The 17,969-nt window shown below is 47.3% G+C and overlaps 1 protein-coding gene across 5 annotated transcripts in view; it reads right to left on the reverse strand.

Annotated features, from left to right (window-relative positions):
• The window catches only part of LOC137562822 (patatin-like phospholipase domain-containing protein 6), a 119,779-nt gene that overhangs the window by 47,730 nt on the left and 54,080 nt on the right, over window positions 1-17,969 (reverse strand). For all 5 annotated transcript variants that reach the window (XM_068274551.1, XM_068274552.1, XM_068274554.1 and 2 more), the window contains 3 exons: window positions 15,677-15,879; window positions 4,856-4,987; window positions 3,626-3,749 (listed from right to left, as the gene is read on the reverse strand). In XM_068274551.1, coding sequence (XP_068130652.1) covers window positions 3,626-3,749; window positions 4,856-4,987; window positions 15,677-15,879 — 459 coding nt within the window. The remainder of the gene's footprint in view (window positions 1-3,625; window positions 3,750-4,855; window positions 4,988-15,676; window positions 15,880-17,969) is intronic.

Raw genomic sequence — 17,969 nt, forward strand, 5'->3', positions numbered from 1 at the left:
GCCCAGTCGAATTGCAGAGGTTGTGAAAAAGAAGGGCCAACACTGCAAATACTGACTCTTTGCATAAATATCATGTAATTGTCAATAAAAGCCTTTGAAATGTATGACGTGCTTATAATTATATTTCAATACAATCCATAAACAACTGAAACAAAGATCTAAAAGCAGTTTAGCAGCAAACTTAAAAAAAAAAAAATATCCTTACAGTTTCTCTTTAAGGTGGCCATACACTGATCGATTTTGGTGTTTGATTGACATGATGGAAACTGTACAAGAATCAAGTGGATTTTAGTTATATTATATATTTATATTCAGTTATATTATACATTTCAGTTATGATTCAGTGTTTCTGAACATGGGCATCATCAGCTAGGTCAGGGGTGTAAAACTCAAATACAAGAGGGCCGAAATTGTACACTGGAAAATAGTTGCGGGCCAACCTCATTGTCTACTGGCCACCTTCCTCCCTTATAAAGTTCCCAGGTGGCCCCCAATCTTTCCCCTATACAGTTCCTCGGTGTTTAGTGCATCCCCCCTCACTCCCCATATGGCTTTTCTGGTGATCTAGGGCTTCACCTCCAATGTAGCTTCCCTGGTGGTTTAGAGTGGGCCAAACATAATGCAAAGAAGGGAAACCACTTGAGGGCCAAATTGAATGGCTATAAGGGCCATATTTGGCCTGCGGGCCGGAGTATGACATGTATGAGCTAGGTGGAGGGCAGAAGAGGACTGGCATTATGACTCACTTTCTGAACAGTTCTCACGCCTCCACTGGCAATGACAAACCACTTTCTTATTTTAAAAAACGTATCCAAACGTCAATTGGCCACAGTTCCACCAGTGTATGTCCAGCTTTACGGCTGCATATTCTAATATCCAATTGCCAGATATTGTAATTATAATGTCCCAATGGTTTAATTTTTTTAATTTAAAAATACAAAAAAAACCTCTTTAAAGCATTAATCACCCTGGCGTTCTATTAAGATCGCCAGGGCGGCTGCGGGAGGGTTTTTTTTAAATAAAAAAAAAACTATTTCATGCAGCCAACTGAAAGTTGGCTGCATGAAAGCCCACTAGAGGGCGCTCCGGAGGCGTTCTTCCTTGCTTCCTTGTTTTGCTTACATCGTCGCCATAGCGACGAGCGGAGTGATGTCATGGACGTCAGCCGACGTCCTGACGTCAGCCGCCTCCGATCCAGCCCTTAGCGCTGGCCGGAACTTTTTGTTCCGGCTACGCTGGGCTCAGGCGGCTGGGGGGACCCTCTTTCGCCGCTGCTCTCGGCGGATCGCCGCAGAGCGGCGGCGATCAGGCAGCACACGCGGCTGGCAAAGTGCCGGCTGCGTGTGCTGCTCTTTATTTGAAGAAAATCGGCCCAGCAGGGCCTGAGCGGCAGCCAGAGGCGTCTCACCCACCAGGCAAGTATAGGCGGTTGCCTGGGGCGCCATGAGGTGGTGAGGCGCCATGAGGTGGTGAGGCGCATTCCTCCGCCGCTGCTACTGTGACCATGTTTTTTCTTTTATATTATATTACCTCCCGACTCAGTCCCCGGTGCTCGGCACGCTACCATGTGCTCAGCAATGCCTCCACCTCCACTTCTCCCCAGCCAATAGAGCAATCAATACTGCTCTTCTTTGCCAGGCTCATTCTTTAAAGCCGCGCCCCTTCTTCTCAGTAGCCACACAGGTAAAGTGTTTACCTCGTGTGGCCCAGCCTTTAACTCCGCCCCACGCCAGTCAAACCAGGAGCCAGCGGCCAGCCAGCTTATGCCCCCGACAGTCTGACCCCACACCTGTGTCACTGGCTGCACACAGACACTGGAGCGAGACAGCCAGGGGACAGATGCAGTCACAGAGAGAAGAATGTGATGTGTCCGTGTTGGAGCCCCGCCCCCAGCACAAGACAGCAACACAGCCCGGGAGAAGGGAAGTTTCTGCTCCAGAGTAGTGATGGGAATTGCGGCTCTTTTCAGAGAATCGGCTCTTCTGAATCGGCTCCCATTAAAGAACTGGCTCTTACGGCTCTGAATCGGCTCTTCATTAAATATCACTAAACACCACTCAGAATCGGAGTAAAAGCCCCGCCCCGTCTCCATGACAATTCCAGACTGCTTCTCTGACTGGGGCAATCCCTCCTGCTACTGCTCTGCTCCGCCCCATACACTCCAACAAGCTGCAAGAGGAGGACTACATCTCCCAACATGCCTCAGCGCCCTTTATTGCAGAGCAAAGCAGAGCTCTGTGGGGCGGCTGAGGCATCGACTGTTTCAAAACTGAGAACCGGCTCTTGTCGTTCGCAGCAAAGAGCCGGCTCTTAGAGCCGGCTCGTTCGCGAACGACCCATCACTACTCCAGAGATGATAAACTGCATGCACAGGCAGAAGAGAAGGTATGCAGGCAGGCTGCTAAGAACATTTCCTGTCCTGTGTGCAGACTCCCAGTACTGTTATAACTGCTAGAATGTGCCCTGCTCTTTTGATACTAGAGTTTTCTTTGAAAGCTGGTTAGGCTGTAGGCTGGTAAAGCTGTAAACCTGTGCTTTAGTGCTGTGCTGTCTCTCCCTCTCCCCTCTCTGTTCCTCTGCCCCCTCTTCCATCTTATGCTGTCTCTCCCTCTCCCCTCTCTGTTCCTCTGCATTCTCTTCCATCTTATGCTGTCTCTCCCTCTCCCCTCTCTGTTCCTCTGCCCCCTCTTCCATCTTATGCTGTCTATACCTCTCTCTGTTCCTCTGCACTCTCTTCCATCTTATGCTGTCTCTCCCTCTCCCCTCTCTGTTCCTCTGCCCCCTCTTCCATCTTATGCTGTCTCTACCCCTCTCTGTTCCTCTGCACTCTCTTCCATCTTATGCTGTCTCTACCCCTCTCTGTTCCTCTGCACTCTCTTCCATCTTATGCTGTCTCTCCATCTCCCCTCTCTGTTCTTCTGCCCCCTCTTCCATCTTATGCTGTCTCTACCCCTCTCTGTTCCTCTGCACTCTCTTCCATCTTATGCTGTCTCTACCCCTCTCTGTTCCTCTGCACTCTCTTCCATCTTATGCTGTCTCTCCCTCCCCCCTCTGTTTCTCTGCACCCTCTTCCATCTTATGCTATCCCTCCCCCTCTCTGTTCCTCTGCCCCCCTCTTTCATCTTATGCTGCCTCTCCCTCTCTACTCTTTCCCTCTGCTCGGATTACGTGTATTTTCTGGTGAAACGCTTCCACATTACGATTAATTTCTGACAACGCGCCCCATTACGATTATTTTCTGGTGAAACGCTGCTGCCCTATGATTAATTTCTGGTGAAATGCTGCTGCAATAAGTGTATTTTCCGGTGAAACGCTGCCACATTACGATTATTTTCTGGTGAATTACGATTCTGAATTACGATAATTACTATTATTTTCGGATGAAACACTGCCGCATTATGATTATTTTCTGGTGAAACGATGCTGCATTATGATTATTTTCCTGGGGGGGGAGGGGCTTGGGGGGGCGCCACAGGTTTTCTCGCCTGGAGTGACAAAATGACTAGAGGCACCCCTGGCGGCAGCCTCCGGCGGTGATGGACGAGCTGAGCTCGTCCATACCGCCCGGCTGGTTAAGAGTCAGAGACACAGCCCATAGAGGACAAGTAAAAAACCCTTCTCTTACCATTCCAACCAGCTCCCCCCGGCCGTGTTCTCCTACTACACATTTCTTCCCATCAGGGTGCTGGATCACTGAACGCAGGCGGCCATTTAAGGCAATGTATGTACAGTCAGAGGGGTCCTCCTTTCTGGAGAGTAAAGCACAGATGTCAGAAAAAGAACACAAAGGCTATCATTCATAAAGCATTCCCGCATGCGGAAATGCTGAAAACAGCAGACTTTACCGAGCACTTAGTAAAATGTCTATTCATAAAGGCTGTTTCCGCACGAAAAGCTGACATTCCCAAACAGAATGATAAATTACCGCCTTGTGCGGTGATTATCTTAACAAATGTAACAAAATGTCAATTCATAAAGATTAGAGCAAGCGGTATGAGGACGGGGAATACCGCTCCCTTGGAAATACAGATAAGCATGCGGATTACAGATAAGTCATTGGAAACAGACCTCCCAAGCAGCAGCAGTGAGAGCAGCGCACTGAGGGACTCGGGCAGCTTCTCCTGTTATGCCAGCCTACCGACAGCCTAGTTCGGGAAATCGCCACACTGCTATCGCAACTGTAAACATTTTTATGAATGAGCACACAGAAGTCTAACATACCGAATGTGGTGTTTCCCGCACAGATTTTCTTTACCGAACACACTTTTATGAATGATAGCCAAAGTATGATCATACAAAAGTATACAAGTATACAAAAAAATACATTTAAAAGAAGTGACTGTTAATTTGGGCTCTGGGAATGCTGTCATTTAAATATAAATTTTTCAGAACTTCCTCTCTGCTGTAAAAGATTATCCACAGCATGTTATCCTTTAGGGGAAAGAATAATTGCAATTTATTGAATTTCTCAAAAAAAACCCTGAAGTTTAACTTGGTTTCACTTTCCTGGGAGCACTGAAAGGGTTAAGCTTCAGTGTTTACTTTATGAGCAGAGAGCCGTGGTAGGGCTCACAGTTCTGATTCACAGCTGCAGATAACTTATTGGACACTCTGAGGTGGCTAAACAAAAAGAGAGGACACAGAGAAGCGAGTCTCTTGAGCAATTTTGCGTGGATTATAGACTGTACAAAAGTTTGGGTCCACTTTAAACAAATCATCATGAGACTGCAGGAGCCGGACCACCTAAGCATGGGTCAGCAGATAACTGAAGTGCAAATGTGATGTTTTGCGGTATCTAAAATTATTAATAACTTAATTTCTGGTCCAATACATTGATAAACATCTTTGACTGTACCTGTACAGACATTTTCCAGCCTCCACTCCAATCCAGTCAATGGCAAAATCTACTTGTCTGACAAAGGCAGAGACCCTTCGAGCAACGGAGTGCGCCACTGCTAGCAGCACAGGGGGGTGAGAGCGCAGAATCCTGAAATACACAGAAAAGGTTCTTCAGAGTGACCTGCAATACCAAATGTGTCTAAACATAAATGTATTGGGGTAAAATCAGCACTTTTCTTGTAGTTTCAAATGGAGAAAAAAAGAAAGCCAAGTTAGTTAACCTAAAATTTTATTTGAAATATTGGCATCTGAAAATATGATGTGGTGTAAGGATCTAAACATGCAGCTTCTTATCAAGACAAGAGGAAGAAACCCCATATAAGAAAATACTGAGATCTGTACAGGTTGGATTAGAAGGTGAAAACGTGTTTATTTACAAAGGTGCAGCAATTCAAATATACATCCACCATACACATACAATCATACAATCCGAGAAACACGACGAATCACAATACCAGAACCCATCTAACTAACTAACTATACAGATATAATACAACAATTAGGCAATAACACAGATCACACAATATATACAAAAGCACACACAGGAACACAGATCTCACGATGTATTCAGGAGTGGATAAACCAAATCGGCATGCAAGAGACAAGTTAGACAGGCTAAAATAATGAAACCAGGCAATCAGAAATTATCAGTAGGCAAGGAATATAACAGGAGGCAAGAATAGTCGGACTATCAATAAAATGATCCGATTTTACAGCAATTCGTTAAAAAAGATCGGATTTCTAAAAAAATCTTAAGCTTTTTTTTCATTTGAGCAAGAAATACGATCGGATTTCCCATTTTTTTCGATCAAAAATCGATCTGAAGTGCTGGATTTTTCTGAAAAATGTTATAAAAATTGAATGGTGTGTGGTAGATTGTCAATTTATTAATATATACACCCAAGCCATTTTCTCTGAGCTTCCAATCATTTTTGTCATAATTGAGGAAACATTTTACACGTGTGTGGTACATTGGTCAGGTTTTTAAAATGTTACAATCAGTCAGAAAAATTGATTGCTATTCTTGAATTGAACAGATATTTAAAACATTTTATGATATGTGGCCACCTTTAAATATGCAGCACATTGATCAGGTGACTGGCCAGCATCTCCTCACAGTTCCATCTGCTGGCGAGCTGGGGAACTGCACAGCTCCCAACATGACGAGAGCCAGCTGAAGTCCATGCCAAAGTTCACCAGTGCTGCCACCAGCAGGATAACAAAGGCACAGATCCTGCCATCTGGTATGATCTGATCCTCTTCTTCTCCTTCCCAGTGTCTGAACCTCACTACCCTCTAGATTGTAAGCTCAAGGAACAGGGACCTCCCCTAGTGTTTCCTGTTCCTATAGTTCAGTATTTACAGAACTTGGAAAAAGGAACCAAGTGAGTGCTATTTACACAGGTGGGTGGCACCCACCATAGAAAGCCTGTGGAGAATTCCTCCTCCGCACGGATTCTTCTTTTATATTGTTGTCGGCTGCTCCCAGAAATAAACAAAACATCAGACACAAGAGGGTGCCCCCTAACTAGGGGAAGACTGGGATGGGTGGGAGGTGACGCCCCCAACTATATGAAATATTTAATAACTGTTTAAAATAAATAATTAGTACTTTGAGCAAGGAGTGGGGTATATGAAAATGTATTGGACATAAAAAGTGCATTTCGTTGGTCTTACTAGTTTTCTCAAATCAACTGTACAGTGTCTGAAAGACTAAAAGCATGGACTTGGAGTGCATATTTAAATTGGAAAAAAAAATTGAAATTCCCCTTCTTAAAACCCCCTTACATCGGAGTTCTGGTTCACCATAAGCTTGCTGGGCAATCTCTAACTTTATATAAATGGGTGCTCCAAATCTGTGCTTTTTGTCTTAGGCTAGATTTCCATTTGTGCAAAAATGAAATTTAGCAGCCTATAGAACTCTATACAGAGCATCCGAATTCGTGGCCGAGGAAAAATCTGAGGACCGCAGCATAATTCTGTGCATCACAGTCCAAATCCCATAGCTGTGCATAGCGCAGCTAGAGGGATTCAGCTGCAAGACACTAGCAGCTGTCCCGACATCGCGTCTCGCAAGACGCATGCCGGCGCACAAGTGGAAACGGTGCCTGTCACAGGAGCCCTCGTGGCTGACCGCACTTAGCCTTCTAAACGGTGCCAGCGCACAGATCGTGCGAACTCTGGTCGCAGTCAATGCGCAGGAACTGTTAAGAATTAGCCGCAGACAACTCAGAAGGGAGCCTGTGAGACACGGGTGATTACAACGTCACCCACTGGTTCAGAGTAAACTGCCACCACCGCGGTTACTATGGGACCGTGGGGCCCACTAACTGACTGACTAATCCTGCGAATAAAACGGTTAAACACACGATATTCTGTCTAGCCAACAACAAACAAACAGTAGCGTATCTTCAGAGACCCGGGATCAGTTCTGTGTGTGCTGATAAGCAGGGTAGCGAAACAGTGAATGACTTGGGGAAAGTCGTTTATTCACGCAATATAAATAATTAATATATACAGACAATTATGAAAATCAACAATTATGAAAACAGTAATAGCCAGTATGAAAAATAAAAGAAGGGAGAAAAATACTTAGTTCCTGGAAAGATGTCCTTATTGTGGGAAGAATCATAAAGTCCTTGGTTTCAAAGTCCAGAGTTCAGAGTTCAGACCAGGTGGATGCCAGCATATCCTCAAGCTGGCATCTGATGAGTGCAAGATGGTTCAGTGTGGAGGACCCAGCCCGCCTGCTGGCTCTGTGCTTTTGATGAAGCTGGTTTGGGGGTGTGGCAGTGCCAGCCCCCTCTGAGCTACCAGCAAATGACAGTTCATTCCCTCTGAGAGATTTTAGAGCTAAACTTATGAATTGCTGTAACTCCTGAACCATACATGTTACATTTAGGGGGGTAACAGCTTCAGACTTGTTGGAAAATACAGATTAATATGACATCAGACACGGCTAAGCCAGCGGGTCAGGCTCCTGAGAAGATTCATATCTCGATAACCGGACGGTCTATCCCAAGGAATTTCATATCAGCACGATGGCCAGATTTTACCGGACAAGACGATATGAATTTTATAGCTGTGCGACATACGGTTTTCGTATGCCGACAGGAAATCATATCACCCATGCTTTCCTTATGGCCCATGCTTGGTGCCGGATCGGCTGGCTTTCTATGGCCCCCCTGTGGAGACAGTTTCCTGGTCCTTTTCATAGGGACATCTGCTGTAGGGGGAATGAGCTGGGCCCCACAGGGAGTCCAGCCACGTGCGACATTCCGGAGGGGTGAGGGGACTGCTTTGGCTCACCGGGGAACAGATCTCTGGATTTAAAACAACACAAAAATGTCATTTTCGGATCGCTTGCCTGACTACACAGATCCGACAGGGAGCGATCAGGAAAGCGACTGTGAATTCTCTAGATTCACCTGCGTTTCTCACGGCTATTCCGTGACACCTCCCTTTCCTGACGCTGTGTAGAGGGTTGTCAGCAAGACATCCGTCGTAGCAGCCATTGGCGCTGTTGGGCCTAGTTCCCCCTGACACCAGGACAGCCCATCAGCGTTCCGGTGTCGGCCAACCTGGCTGACGGGTCTCGGGTTGCCGGTGCGGCAGGGAAACCTATTGGAGCCTGTGGCTCGGTTCCCCTGGACCGGTCGCGGTCTGCTACCCTCAGGGTTGACCCAACATGGACCGTTCTGGACAGGGCGTTTGCGCCACTGCAGTCGGACGTGGTGCCTGCCGGGACTGCTGACAACAGGCAGTGGGTTGGTTAGGTCAACAGCCAGCCCACGCAGGGTTCCCCTGCTGAGTGGCTGTGGACCTAAGGGAACCCCGCGGGAATCCCTGGACCTTCCCAGCTCCTGACAGACGGCACATGCCCTGCAGTAGTTTGCTACATCCCTGTTCATCCGGGGCCAATAAAACTGGTTCCGAATACCGGCGAGTGTCTTCCGGACACCCGAGTGCCCTGTCAGAGGATTACCATGTGCGGATTTCAGCACATGTCCCCTGAACGCACTCGGGACCACAAGCCACTTGGTATTCGCGTGGGATCTACCTGTAGGGGGCTGTACAGACTCACTGTACAGTCTCCCACCTTCCCAGTACACCTTGAAAGCGGCCCCGTCTGTGAGGGGCTCAGCGGCTTGCTGCCTGAGCACCTCCAGGCTTGGGTCACTTTGTAGTGCAGCTGAGAATACGGCGCTGTCAGTTTCAGCCAACTGGCTCATGTCACACGAGGCCAGCGGCTGAAAGGTCTCATCCCTGCGGTCAGAGGAGGGGGAGGAGGCCGGAACCCCCTCCACCTGTTCTGAGCCCAGGTTCTGAGCAGTGCAGCTGCGCGGTACTGCTAGCACCGGTACACTGTCAGAATGGCACAGACGGACAGTACTCAAATCATCATTGCATGCAGTAATGATATTGACAGGTATAGACATTTTTTCATTACAGATAGGTTGTACAGTAAACTCAGGTACAGTTACAGCATCATCACAACAGACAGTCTGTACATCAAACTCAGGTGCCTTTGAAGCAGGCACTATTGAACCTGGTACCCTTGAACTGGGCACATTCAACCCACCTCCCCCTGGTGCTCCCCCAAGTGTATAAAGTACCTGGTGGTGGGTGGAGAGTCCGTCTCCTTCCGTGAGCGACAAGGCGGTCGTGGCAGGTTCATAGTAGGACACAAGCTTGCCCAAATCAGTCCCAAGCAACACAGGGACTGGGAGATCCTTCATAACCCCAACAACCCTTTCGTGGACCCCTCCCACTCCCCAATCCAGCTTCACTCTTGCGTGGGCTATGTGGAAAAGGGTGCCCTCTACTCCAGTAAGGGCAAGGGATCGGCTGGAGCTGATGCTCTCCTTTGGCACAAGATGTGAGTGAACTAACGTGATGTCAGCTCCGGTGTCTCGAAATCCGGTGACAACTTTGCCGTTCACTCTAACAAGTTGCTGCTGGTCGGTTCGGTCGCGGATTTCCTTTCCGCGGGCAAACATGACAAAATCGGATGATCCAGGCTGTGGTTCGCTGGCGGGCTGCCTCTGCTGTGGGTGAGGTGCAGGTGATGCAGATGATCCAGGTGCTGGTGGTGTCTGTCTCCGCTCCGGACAGTCGAATTTCATGTGTCCGGGCTGGCGGCAGTAGTGACAGGTGACCTCTCCAGGCGCTGCAGGCCTGGGTGCAGCAGCTGCGCTGGGTGGCCTCTGTGGCGGACGGCTCACAGGGGCAGGAGGGTCTGCCGAGGTATTGGGCTGACCTCCTCTCCAGCTGGATGGGACAGTTCTGCGGGTATCAGCCACCCGGGTAGTTGCAAAAGTCTCAGCAAGGTCTGCAGCGACAGTGGCTGAAGCCGGCCTGCGTTCTAACACAAACTGTCGTACATCAGCAGGGCAAATGTTCAGAAATTGTTCGAGGACTATCAAGTCCTCCAGGACGCCATAAGACCCTTTGGTGAGGCCTAGCGTCCACTGGCGGAGTGTGGTGAGCAAGCTGCTGGCCACATCTCGGTACGAATCAGAAGACTTTTTCTGCCAGGCCCTGAACTTTTTCCGATAGGCTTCTGGCGTCAGCTGGTACTTAGTAATGATAGCGTCTTTTATAGCATCATAATCATTATCCTTTTCCGCAGGCAATTCTGCGAAAGCATCAAGCGCTTTGTAGCGCAGCAAAGGTGTCAGATGTCTGGCCCACTGGTCTTGGGACAGACGATACTGACGGCATGCCTTTTCAAAAGACCGCAAAAACAAGTCAATGTCAGTGTCTTTTTCAATATTAGCAAATTTAAATTTTGCACTTACGGGTGCTGCAGCTCCTTCAGCAGGGAGGCTGGGCGGTGAACTCCGGCTGGCCTGTTGCACCTTTGCCATGTTGAGCTCATGCTGTCGTCTCTCCCGCGCCTCTGCGGCATCCCTCTCCGCGTGGCGTTCAGCAGCAGCAGCAGCAGCAGCAGCTTTGCGTTCTGCAGATTGGCGCTCCCGTTCCTCTCGTGCTTCCATGTACTGCATGTACTTGTCCAGGTCAGTCTCCATCAGCTTTTGTAATGCCTGCTGCATTACCGGGTCAGCACCCATGGACAGTCCAGTACTGGCCAGTTCCGGGCGAGTAATGTCAGAAACTCTGGGATTGGGGTCCATACTGACAGTCTCTGGCGTAACTGTTGCAACAGGGCCCGCAGGATGCTCAACCTCTGTACGCCTAAGATCTTCAGCCTCTGGTTCCCCTTGATTGTCAGATGGGCTGGTATCCACCTCAGCGGACACTCCCGGCTCCCGCAGTTGCTGGGCATCCCATCTGGACAAGTCTGCTATCAGGTCCCGTTTTGTCTTGCGGAGGATGCCAATGCCCCTCTCTTCGCAAAGATTTTCCAGGTCTGCTAGGCACATGTTCTGGTAGTTCCCGGACATTTCCATGCCAAATAAAATAAAACTTTGGGGAAGGGGTACTGGCTACACAGTCTCTCTGTATATATAAAAAATATATTGCCTTCCAGCTACACCAACGAATTAGTTCGTTTCTCGATAGCGCTAGCGCTATCGCAGATACTTTCAGCACAACACAGATCCCAACCGCTGCCTAACACTGTCACAGGAGCCCTCCGTGGCTGACCGCACTTAGCCTTCTAAACGATGCCAGCGCACAGATCGTGCGAACTCTGGTCGCCGTCAATGCGCAGGAACCGTTAAGAATTGGCCGCGGACAAACCAGGAGGGCGCCTGTGAGACACGGGTGATTACAACGTCACCCACTGGTTCAGAGTAAACTGCCACCACCGCGGTTACTATGGGACCGTGGGGCCCACTAACTGACTGACTAATCCTGCGAATAAAACGGTTAAACACACGATATTCTGTCTAGCCAACAACAAACAAACAGTAGCGTATCTTCAGAGACCCGGGATCAGTTCTGTGTGTGCTGATAAGCAGGGTAGCGAAACAGTGAATGACTTGGGGAAAGTCGTTTATTCACGCAATATAAATAATTAATATATACAGACAATTATGAAAATCAACAATTATGAAAACAGTAATAGCCAGTATGAAAAATAAAAGAAGGGAGAAAAATACTTAGTTCCTGGAAAGATGTCCTTATTGTGGGAAGAATCATAAAGTCCTTGGTTTCAAAGTCCAGAGTTCAGAGTTCAGACCAGGTGGATGCCAGCATATCCTCAAGCTGGCATCTGATGAGTGCAAGATGGTTCAGTGTGGAGGACCCAGCCCGCCTGCTGGCTCTGTGCTTTTGATGAAGCTGGTTTGGGGGTGTGGCAGTGCCAGCCCCCTCTGAGCTACCAGCAAATGACAGTTCATTCCCTCTGAGAGATTTTAGAGCTAAACTTATGAATTGCTGTAACTCCTGAACCATACATGTTACATTTAGGGGGGTAACAGCTTCAGACTTGTTGGAAAATACAGATTAATATGACATCAGACACGGCTAAGCCAGCGGGTCAGGCTCCTGAGAAGATTCATATCTCGATAACCGGACGGTCTATCCCAAGGAATTTCATATCAGCACGATGGCCAGATTTTACCGGACAAGACGATATGAATTTTATAGCTGTGCGACATACGGTTTTCGTAAGCCGACAGGAAATCATATCACCCATGCTTTCCTTATGGCCCATGCTTGGTGCCGGATCGGCTGGCTTTCTATGGCCCCCCTGTGGAGACAGTTTCCTGGTCCTTTTCATGGGGACATCTGCTGTAGGGGGAATGAGCTGGGCCCCACAGGGAGTCCAGCCACGTGCGACATTCCGGAGGGGTGAGGGGACTGCTTTGGCTCACCGGGGAACAGATCTCTGGATTTAAAACAACACAAAAATGTCATTTTCGGATCGCTTGCCTGACTACACAGATCCGACAGGGAGCGATCAGGAAAGCGACTGTGAATTCTCTAGATTCACCTGCGTTTCTCACGGCTATTCCGTGACAGTGCCTTACAGACACAGTACTGCAGACCCAAGGAAGTGGGTAAGGCCCACAAAACGCATTGCCTCCTTTTTGCCAAATACTTTTAACTATACCCCACTCCTCACCCAAAGTTAGACTGCTTATATATTTCAAATGGTTTTTAATATTTGATATAACTGGGGCACCTCCTCCAACCCACCTCTGATTGTACAATGTGTTGAACTGCTCATTTATCTATGCTCCCCTCTATTGCCCGTTTTGCACTATGTACAGTGTGAGGATATATGTGGTGATTATGATATGTACGGTAATATGCAGAACATAGCAGCCATATTGTATCACATGGAAGCCATATTTTTTTTTCATTTTTCTGTCTGCTGTGTACTATGTCAGATGTGTATGTCAATGAAAACTACATTTGCATTCAGATCCCCTGGAAGCTGCTAATTACAGCCATGGGGTGAAGGATAACAAAGGCACAGATCCTGACATCTGGTATGATCTGATCCTCTTCTTCTCCTTCCCCAGTGTCTGAACCTCACTACCCTCTAGGCTGTAAGCTCAAGGGGCAGGGACCTCCCCTAGTGTTTCCTGTTCCTATAGTTTAGTATTTACAGAACTTGGAAAAAGGAACCAAGTGAGTGCTACTTACAAAGGTGGGTGGCACCCACAAGAGAAAGCCTGTGGAGAATTCCTTCTCCACACGGATTCTTCTTTTATATTGTTGTCGGTCTGCATGGCTTTTGAACTCTGTGTATATGCAGACAGCCCCATTGTCTCAATATACAAATCCGGACCAACTGAGTCTGGGAACTTCAAAGGCTAACAGGAAACTCTGGAATTTACATATGACAGCCTGCTGAAATCAAATTGTCACCTGTCACCTGGAGTAGGGAAGTCCTTTTGATGTGTGTTAAGATACAATTTTACCTGTGGTCTGAATATTGGGCTGGAAGTGTTTGAGTGTTTGAAGTCAGCAAAGATCAAAAGTGGGACAGGAAAAACTTGTGAAGTTGTGTGTCACAGCCAGAGAGGATATGACAGGCGTTCTGTGCTGTCACACCTGAGGAAATTGGATTATTCCTGGATCTGGACATTTGAGTGGCCCCGAGCCACAAATTTTGCTATAAAACATTAGCTAGGAAGATTTGGAGTTGTAGTTCTTTGGAGATAGCAACACGCTAGGGCAATCCTGGTTCCTGACCAGAACTGCATTCTCCTCGCAACTACGCTCAGATCTATATGCTGGTAACGTTTATCCCCCATTTTATTTTATGCAAACTGTCTTGTGTATCTTTGTAACTTTTATCCTTTGTAATTTTTACTTTGTTTTTGTAAATCTTTTGTATATATTATTTTCTGCATCGTTCCACTTTTTTATTGGAATATTAAACCTTTATTTAATAAGTTTGACTTCTGCTGTACTAAGCCAACGCTCATAGCCTAGAGAGAGTCTGCAGTGTAACTTGCGTTACAAAGTTCAGTGCCTGATTGTGCCTTGCTTTTGTACGATAGTATTGTGTGTGTGGCGTTCCCATGTTTGGCCTAAGCGCAAAGCTGACCCAAATACAAAAACGCGGACTGCGTGCAGATCACTCGACAGCAGAGTGGGAATCGTGGAAGTGTCTAGCAGCAGCTAGTGGTGGCAGTGAGAAGTGCTTTGAGGGGCGACAGCCTCGTTGTAGCTTGAATAAGGCTGCTTCCCTCTCGATCTGGTCAAACCTGCAGTCGGGAACCATATCTGCAGGCTTGCCACGGGGCCAGTTCCTGACATACAGCACTATGGGTGATGTTGGCACTATGTAAAAAAAAAAATAGTAATAATTATCTGGTAACCTTAAAAGGCTATGAAAATTACACAGCCAATTATCCACCTCCTTTACACAATTGCTCCCTTTTTAGAATTACAACCCAAAGAGAATTCCATTTTTTATACTTTGATTACTGTGGTACTTTTTCATGTAACTTTATTCCTGCGCGCACACACACACACACACACAAAAAAGCGCATGTGCTATGAACTGGTTTTGATACTTTCACACACATTAGCAGGGGCCTTGTAACCCTGCTGTGACTATCCTTACATAATCAGGAAGTGCCCTAGCTGTAGTGTGGACAGTGGAGATTCCTGGAGGGAACAATTTAAAAAAAATGTCACAGTTGTGCTATATTATAAATCCATAGATACAGGGACGGATTTCTGGAAAGGCCGCAAAGTCCTGGGCCTTGGATAGCAGCAGGCTAAGGGGCGGCTGGACATGGAAGAGGGATTGCTGCATATGGAAGAAGATGCTACAAATGGAATACAAAGGTTGCAAATAAGGAGCACCACATGGAAATAGGCAGCTGCTGTCCACGGGGCCTGTATAGAACTGAAGGAGGCTGCTATATATATGAAAGTTAGACATGGAAGAGGGGGCTGCACAAGGAATACGAGGCGGGTGCTGCACAAGGGAAGCTGCAAGACAGTTGGCCGAGGAGCGTAAAAAGTATAAATCTGACCTTGCATGGATTTATTTATCCACTAACACATATCAAGGTGCAACCAGCGCTGGGCCAAGGCAGAGGCAAGAGTGGCTCCAGCCTCAGAGCGCAGTGTAGGAGGGGGCGCACAACTCGCTCAGCTATCATCCCCATATTGTGTTTAAAGCAAAAAGAAATAAGAAAAGGGAATAGATAGAAGGGACTGCAAGCCAGATAACTACAGATTAAGGTGTTGGGGGCCTCTTACTCTAATAGCAATCAGTGTGTTGACGGTTGGGGTGGGAGGCGGGGGGTGCACTTTGGTGTCTCAGCCTTGGGTGCTGGAGGACCTTGTCCCGGCTCTGGGTGCATCAAAGACAATATAGACCATCAGAAAGACTTACTGGTAAAAGTGAGTGCGGCTCAGACAGAGGAAGGAACTGTCTTGCACAGCTCTGACAGTGAAGATCAGAGGTTCCCCGGTGAGGACCGTCAGCTGTCCAATCATTTCACCCGGGGCAGTCACAAAGATACAGGAATCCTCTCTTCCTGTCACTCCCTGATAGACATGAAGACGACCGGAGAGCACAAAGTGCAGCCCAACATCCTGAGATGAAAAATAAAGCTCCTGAATATTTGCGCTGCATGGAACTATGGACCTATTATTCCTATTTATAAAAAGTATCCAAAGGAAAAAACTGTTCTTGTTGCTCAAAACAGAAAGTCATAGAGCTTGATTTACTAAAGGGGTCTCCATAGACCTTCAAGCATCTCCTGTTGGGATATCATATGTGATGCAGTAAACCCAGACTTTATTTTTTAAAGAAATGTCTACTGTTAGGTGGTACTCTAAAACAGAGTTCCCCAAACCTGTCTTCAAGGCCCACCAACAGTGCATGTTTTGCAGAATACCACAGACATGCACAGGTGAGGTAATTAGTGTCTCAGCAGAGCTGATTAACTATATAGTGAGAAGAGCTGATTAGGCGCTGCTGTTTGGTGTCTTGCTGCTACCTCTATAGATGGGACTACCCCCTACCCTCCCAAGACAGATAACTGGAAAAAAATGATGATGAGGAGCGCTGGAATTTAAAATTGTATAAACTTTATTTTGATTTTTATACGTATCCATTAAAAAGGATGAGAAAGCTCCTCTCTTATGCCATCATTTGCCTATACACTGTGCAAAAGTATACACACACTCCACTCACACTCCTCGGAGCGTTCTGGTATCCCCTGTTTGATAAAAAGAAAAAGTGTGCACCAATCAAAAAAGACTAAAAAAAGAGAAAATATTGGTAAAAAGATTCCCTCTGCATATGCAACAAAATCTCATTCAAAAAAGTCCTTCTTTCATTAACCACTTCACCACACAGTGGTTTTAAAGGCCCATACACACGTCGGATTTTTCTGAACGACGGGTCGTTTGAACGTCCCGTCGTTCAGTCGTTCGCACGCGGAATCAGACGTGTGTACGGACTATCGTTCGCGTGATAAGACTGGTTTCCAGGGAAACTAGTCTTATCACCCGAACGATAGTCTGTACACACGTCGGATTTGACGTGCGAACGACTGAACGACGGAACGTTCAAACGACGGGTCGTTCAGAAAAACCTGACGTGTGTATGGGCCTTTACCCTAACGGACAAGAGTGATTTTCACCTTTCAGTGCTCATCCCTTTCATTTGCCAATAGCTTAATCACTACTAATCACAATGAAATGATCTATATCTTGTTTTTTTCACCACCAATTAGGCTTTTTGGGGTTGATATTTGAAAAAATGAAAAACATACACTATTTCTCCAATTTCATCCCCTATAGTTTTAATATAAACACTGCCACTGCACATAAAACCCACACATTTTATCTGCCTATTTGACCTGGTTATCATAAGATTTTAACCACTTAAGGACCGGGGCTGTTCTGTGTGATCTGCGCTGCGTGGGCTCTCCAGCCCGCAGCGCAGATCGTGAGCAAGCAGGGCGATCAGACTCCCCCCCCCAGGGGGATGACCTGCTGGGGGGGGGGGGGTCTGATCGCCGCCGCTCCGTGTGGCCGAGCGGGGGCTCTTCAAAGCCCCACTCCGCAGCGTTTGGCGCTCCCTCCTCCTTCCCCTTACCTACCTCTCCCTCGTTATGCTGCGCAGGACGGATATCGGTCCTGTGCAATGTAGGATAGGCTTCAGCCTATCAAATGATGGCGATCCCCGGCCAATCAGAGGCCGGGGATCGCCGATCTGCCTTACGGCGCTGCAGCAGCAGCGTCGTATTGATGTAAACAGCGGGGATTTCGTCCCCGTGTATTTACATTAGGCGTGCGAGCCGCGATCGGCGGCTCGCACACTGTTCACGGAGACAGTCTCCGTGAACTGACATGTGTAACAACCACTTAAACCCGCTGACGCCTATCGGCGTTAGGCAGTCCTTAAGTGGTTAATTATGTCCCTAGTACAAAGTATGGTGACAATATATTATTTGGAATTAAAGGTGTATTTTTTTCTATGGTTTTTTTTTTCTCACTAATCTCAAGTGCACACGCATGGGAATGCAGGTGCACGTGTGGGAACGCGCACAGCGGCAGCAGCACTGTTTGACTTATAAAAACGTCCTGGAGCCATTAAGAAGCTGTCAGGTTGTCATTAAGTGGTTAATGTCAAAATATCCACTTTTCCATAAAATTGCCCAGTTCCATAGGGT

This window comes from Hyperolius riggenbachi, chromosome 3, assembly GCF_040937935.1.
Source record: "Hyperolius riggenbachi isolate aHypRig1 chromosome 3, aHypRig1.pri, whole genome shotgun sequence".
Taxonomy (NCBI): Eukaryota; Metazoa; Chordata; class Amphibia; order Anura; family Hyperoliidae; genus Hyperolius; species Hyperolius riggenbachi.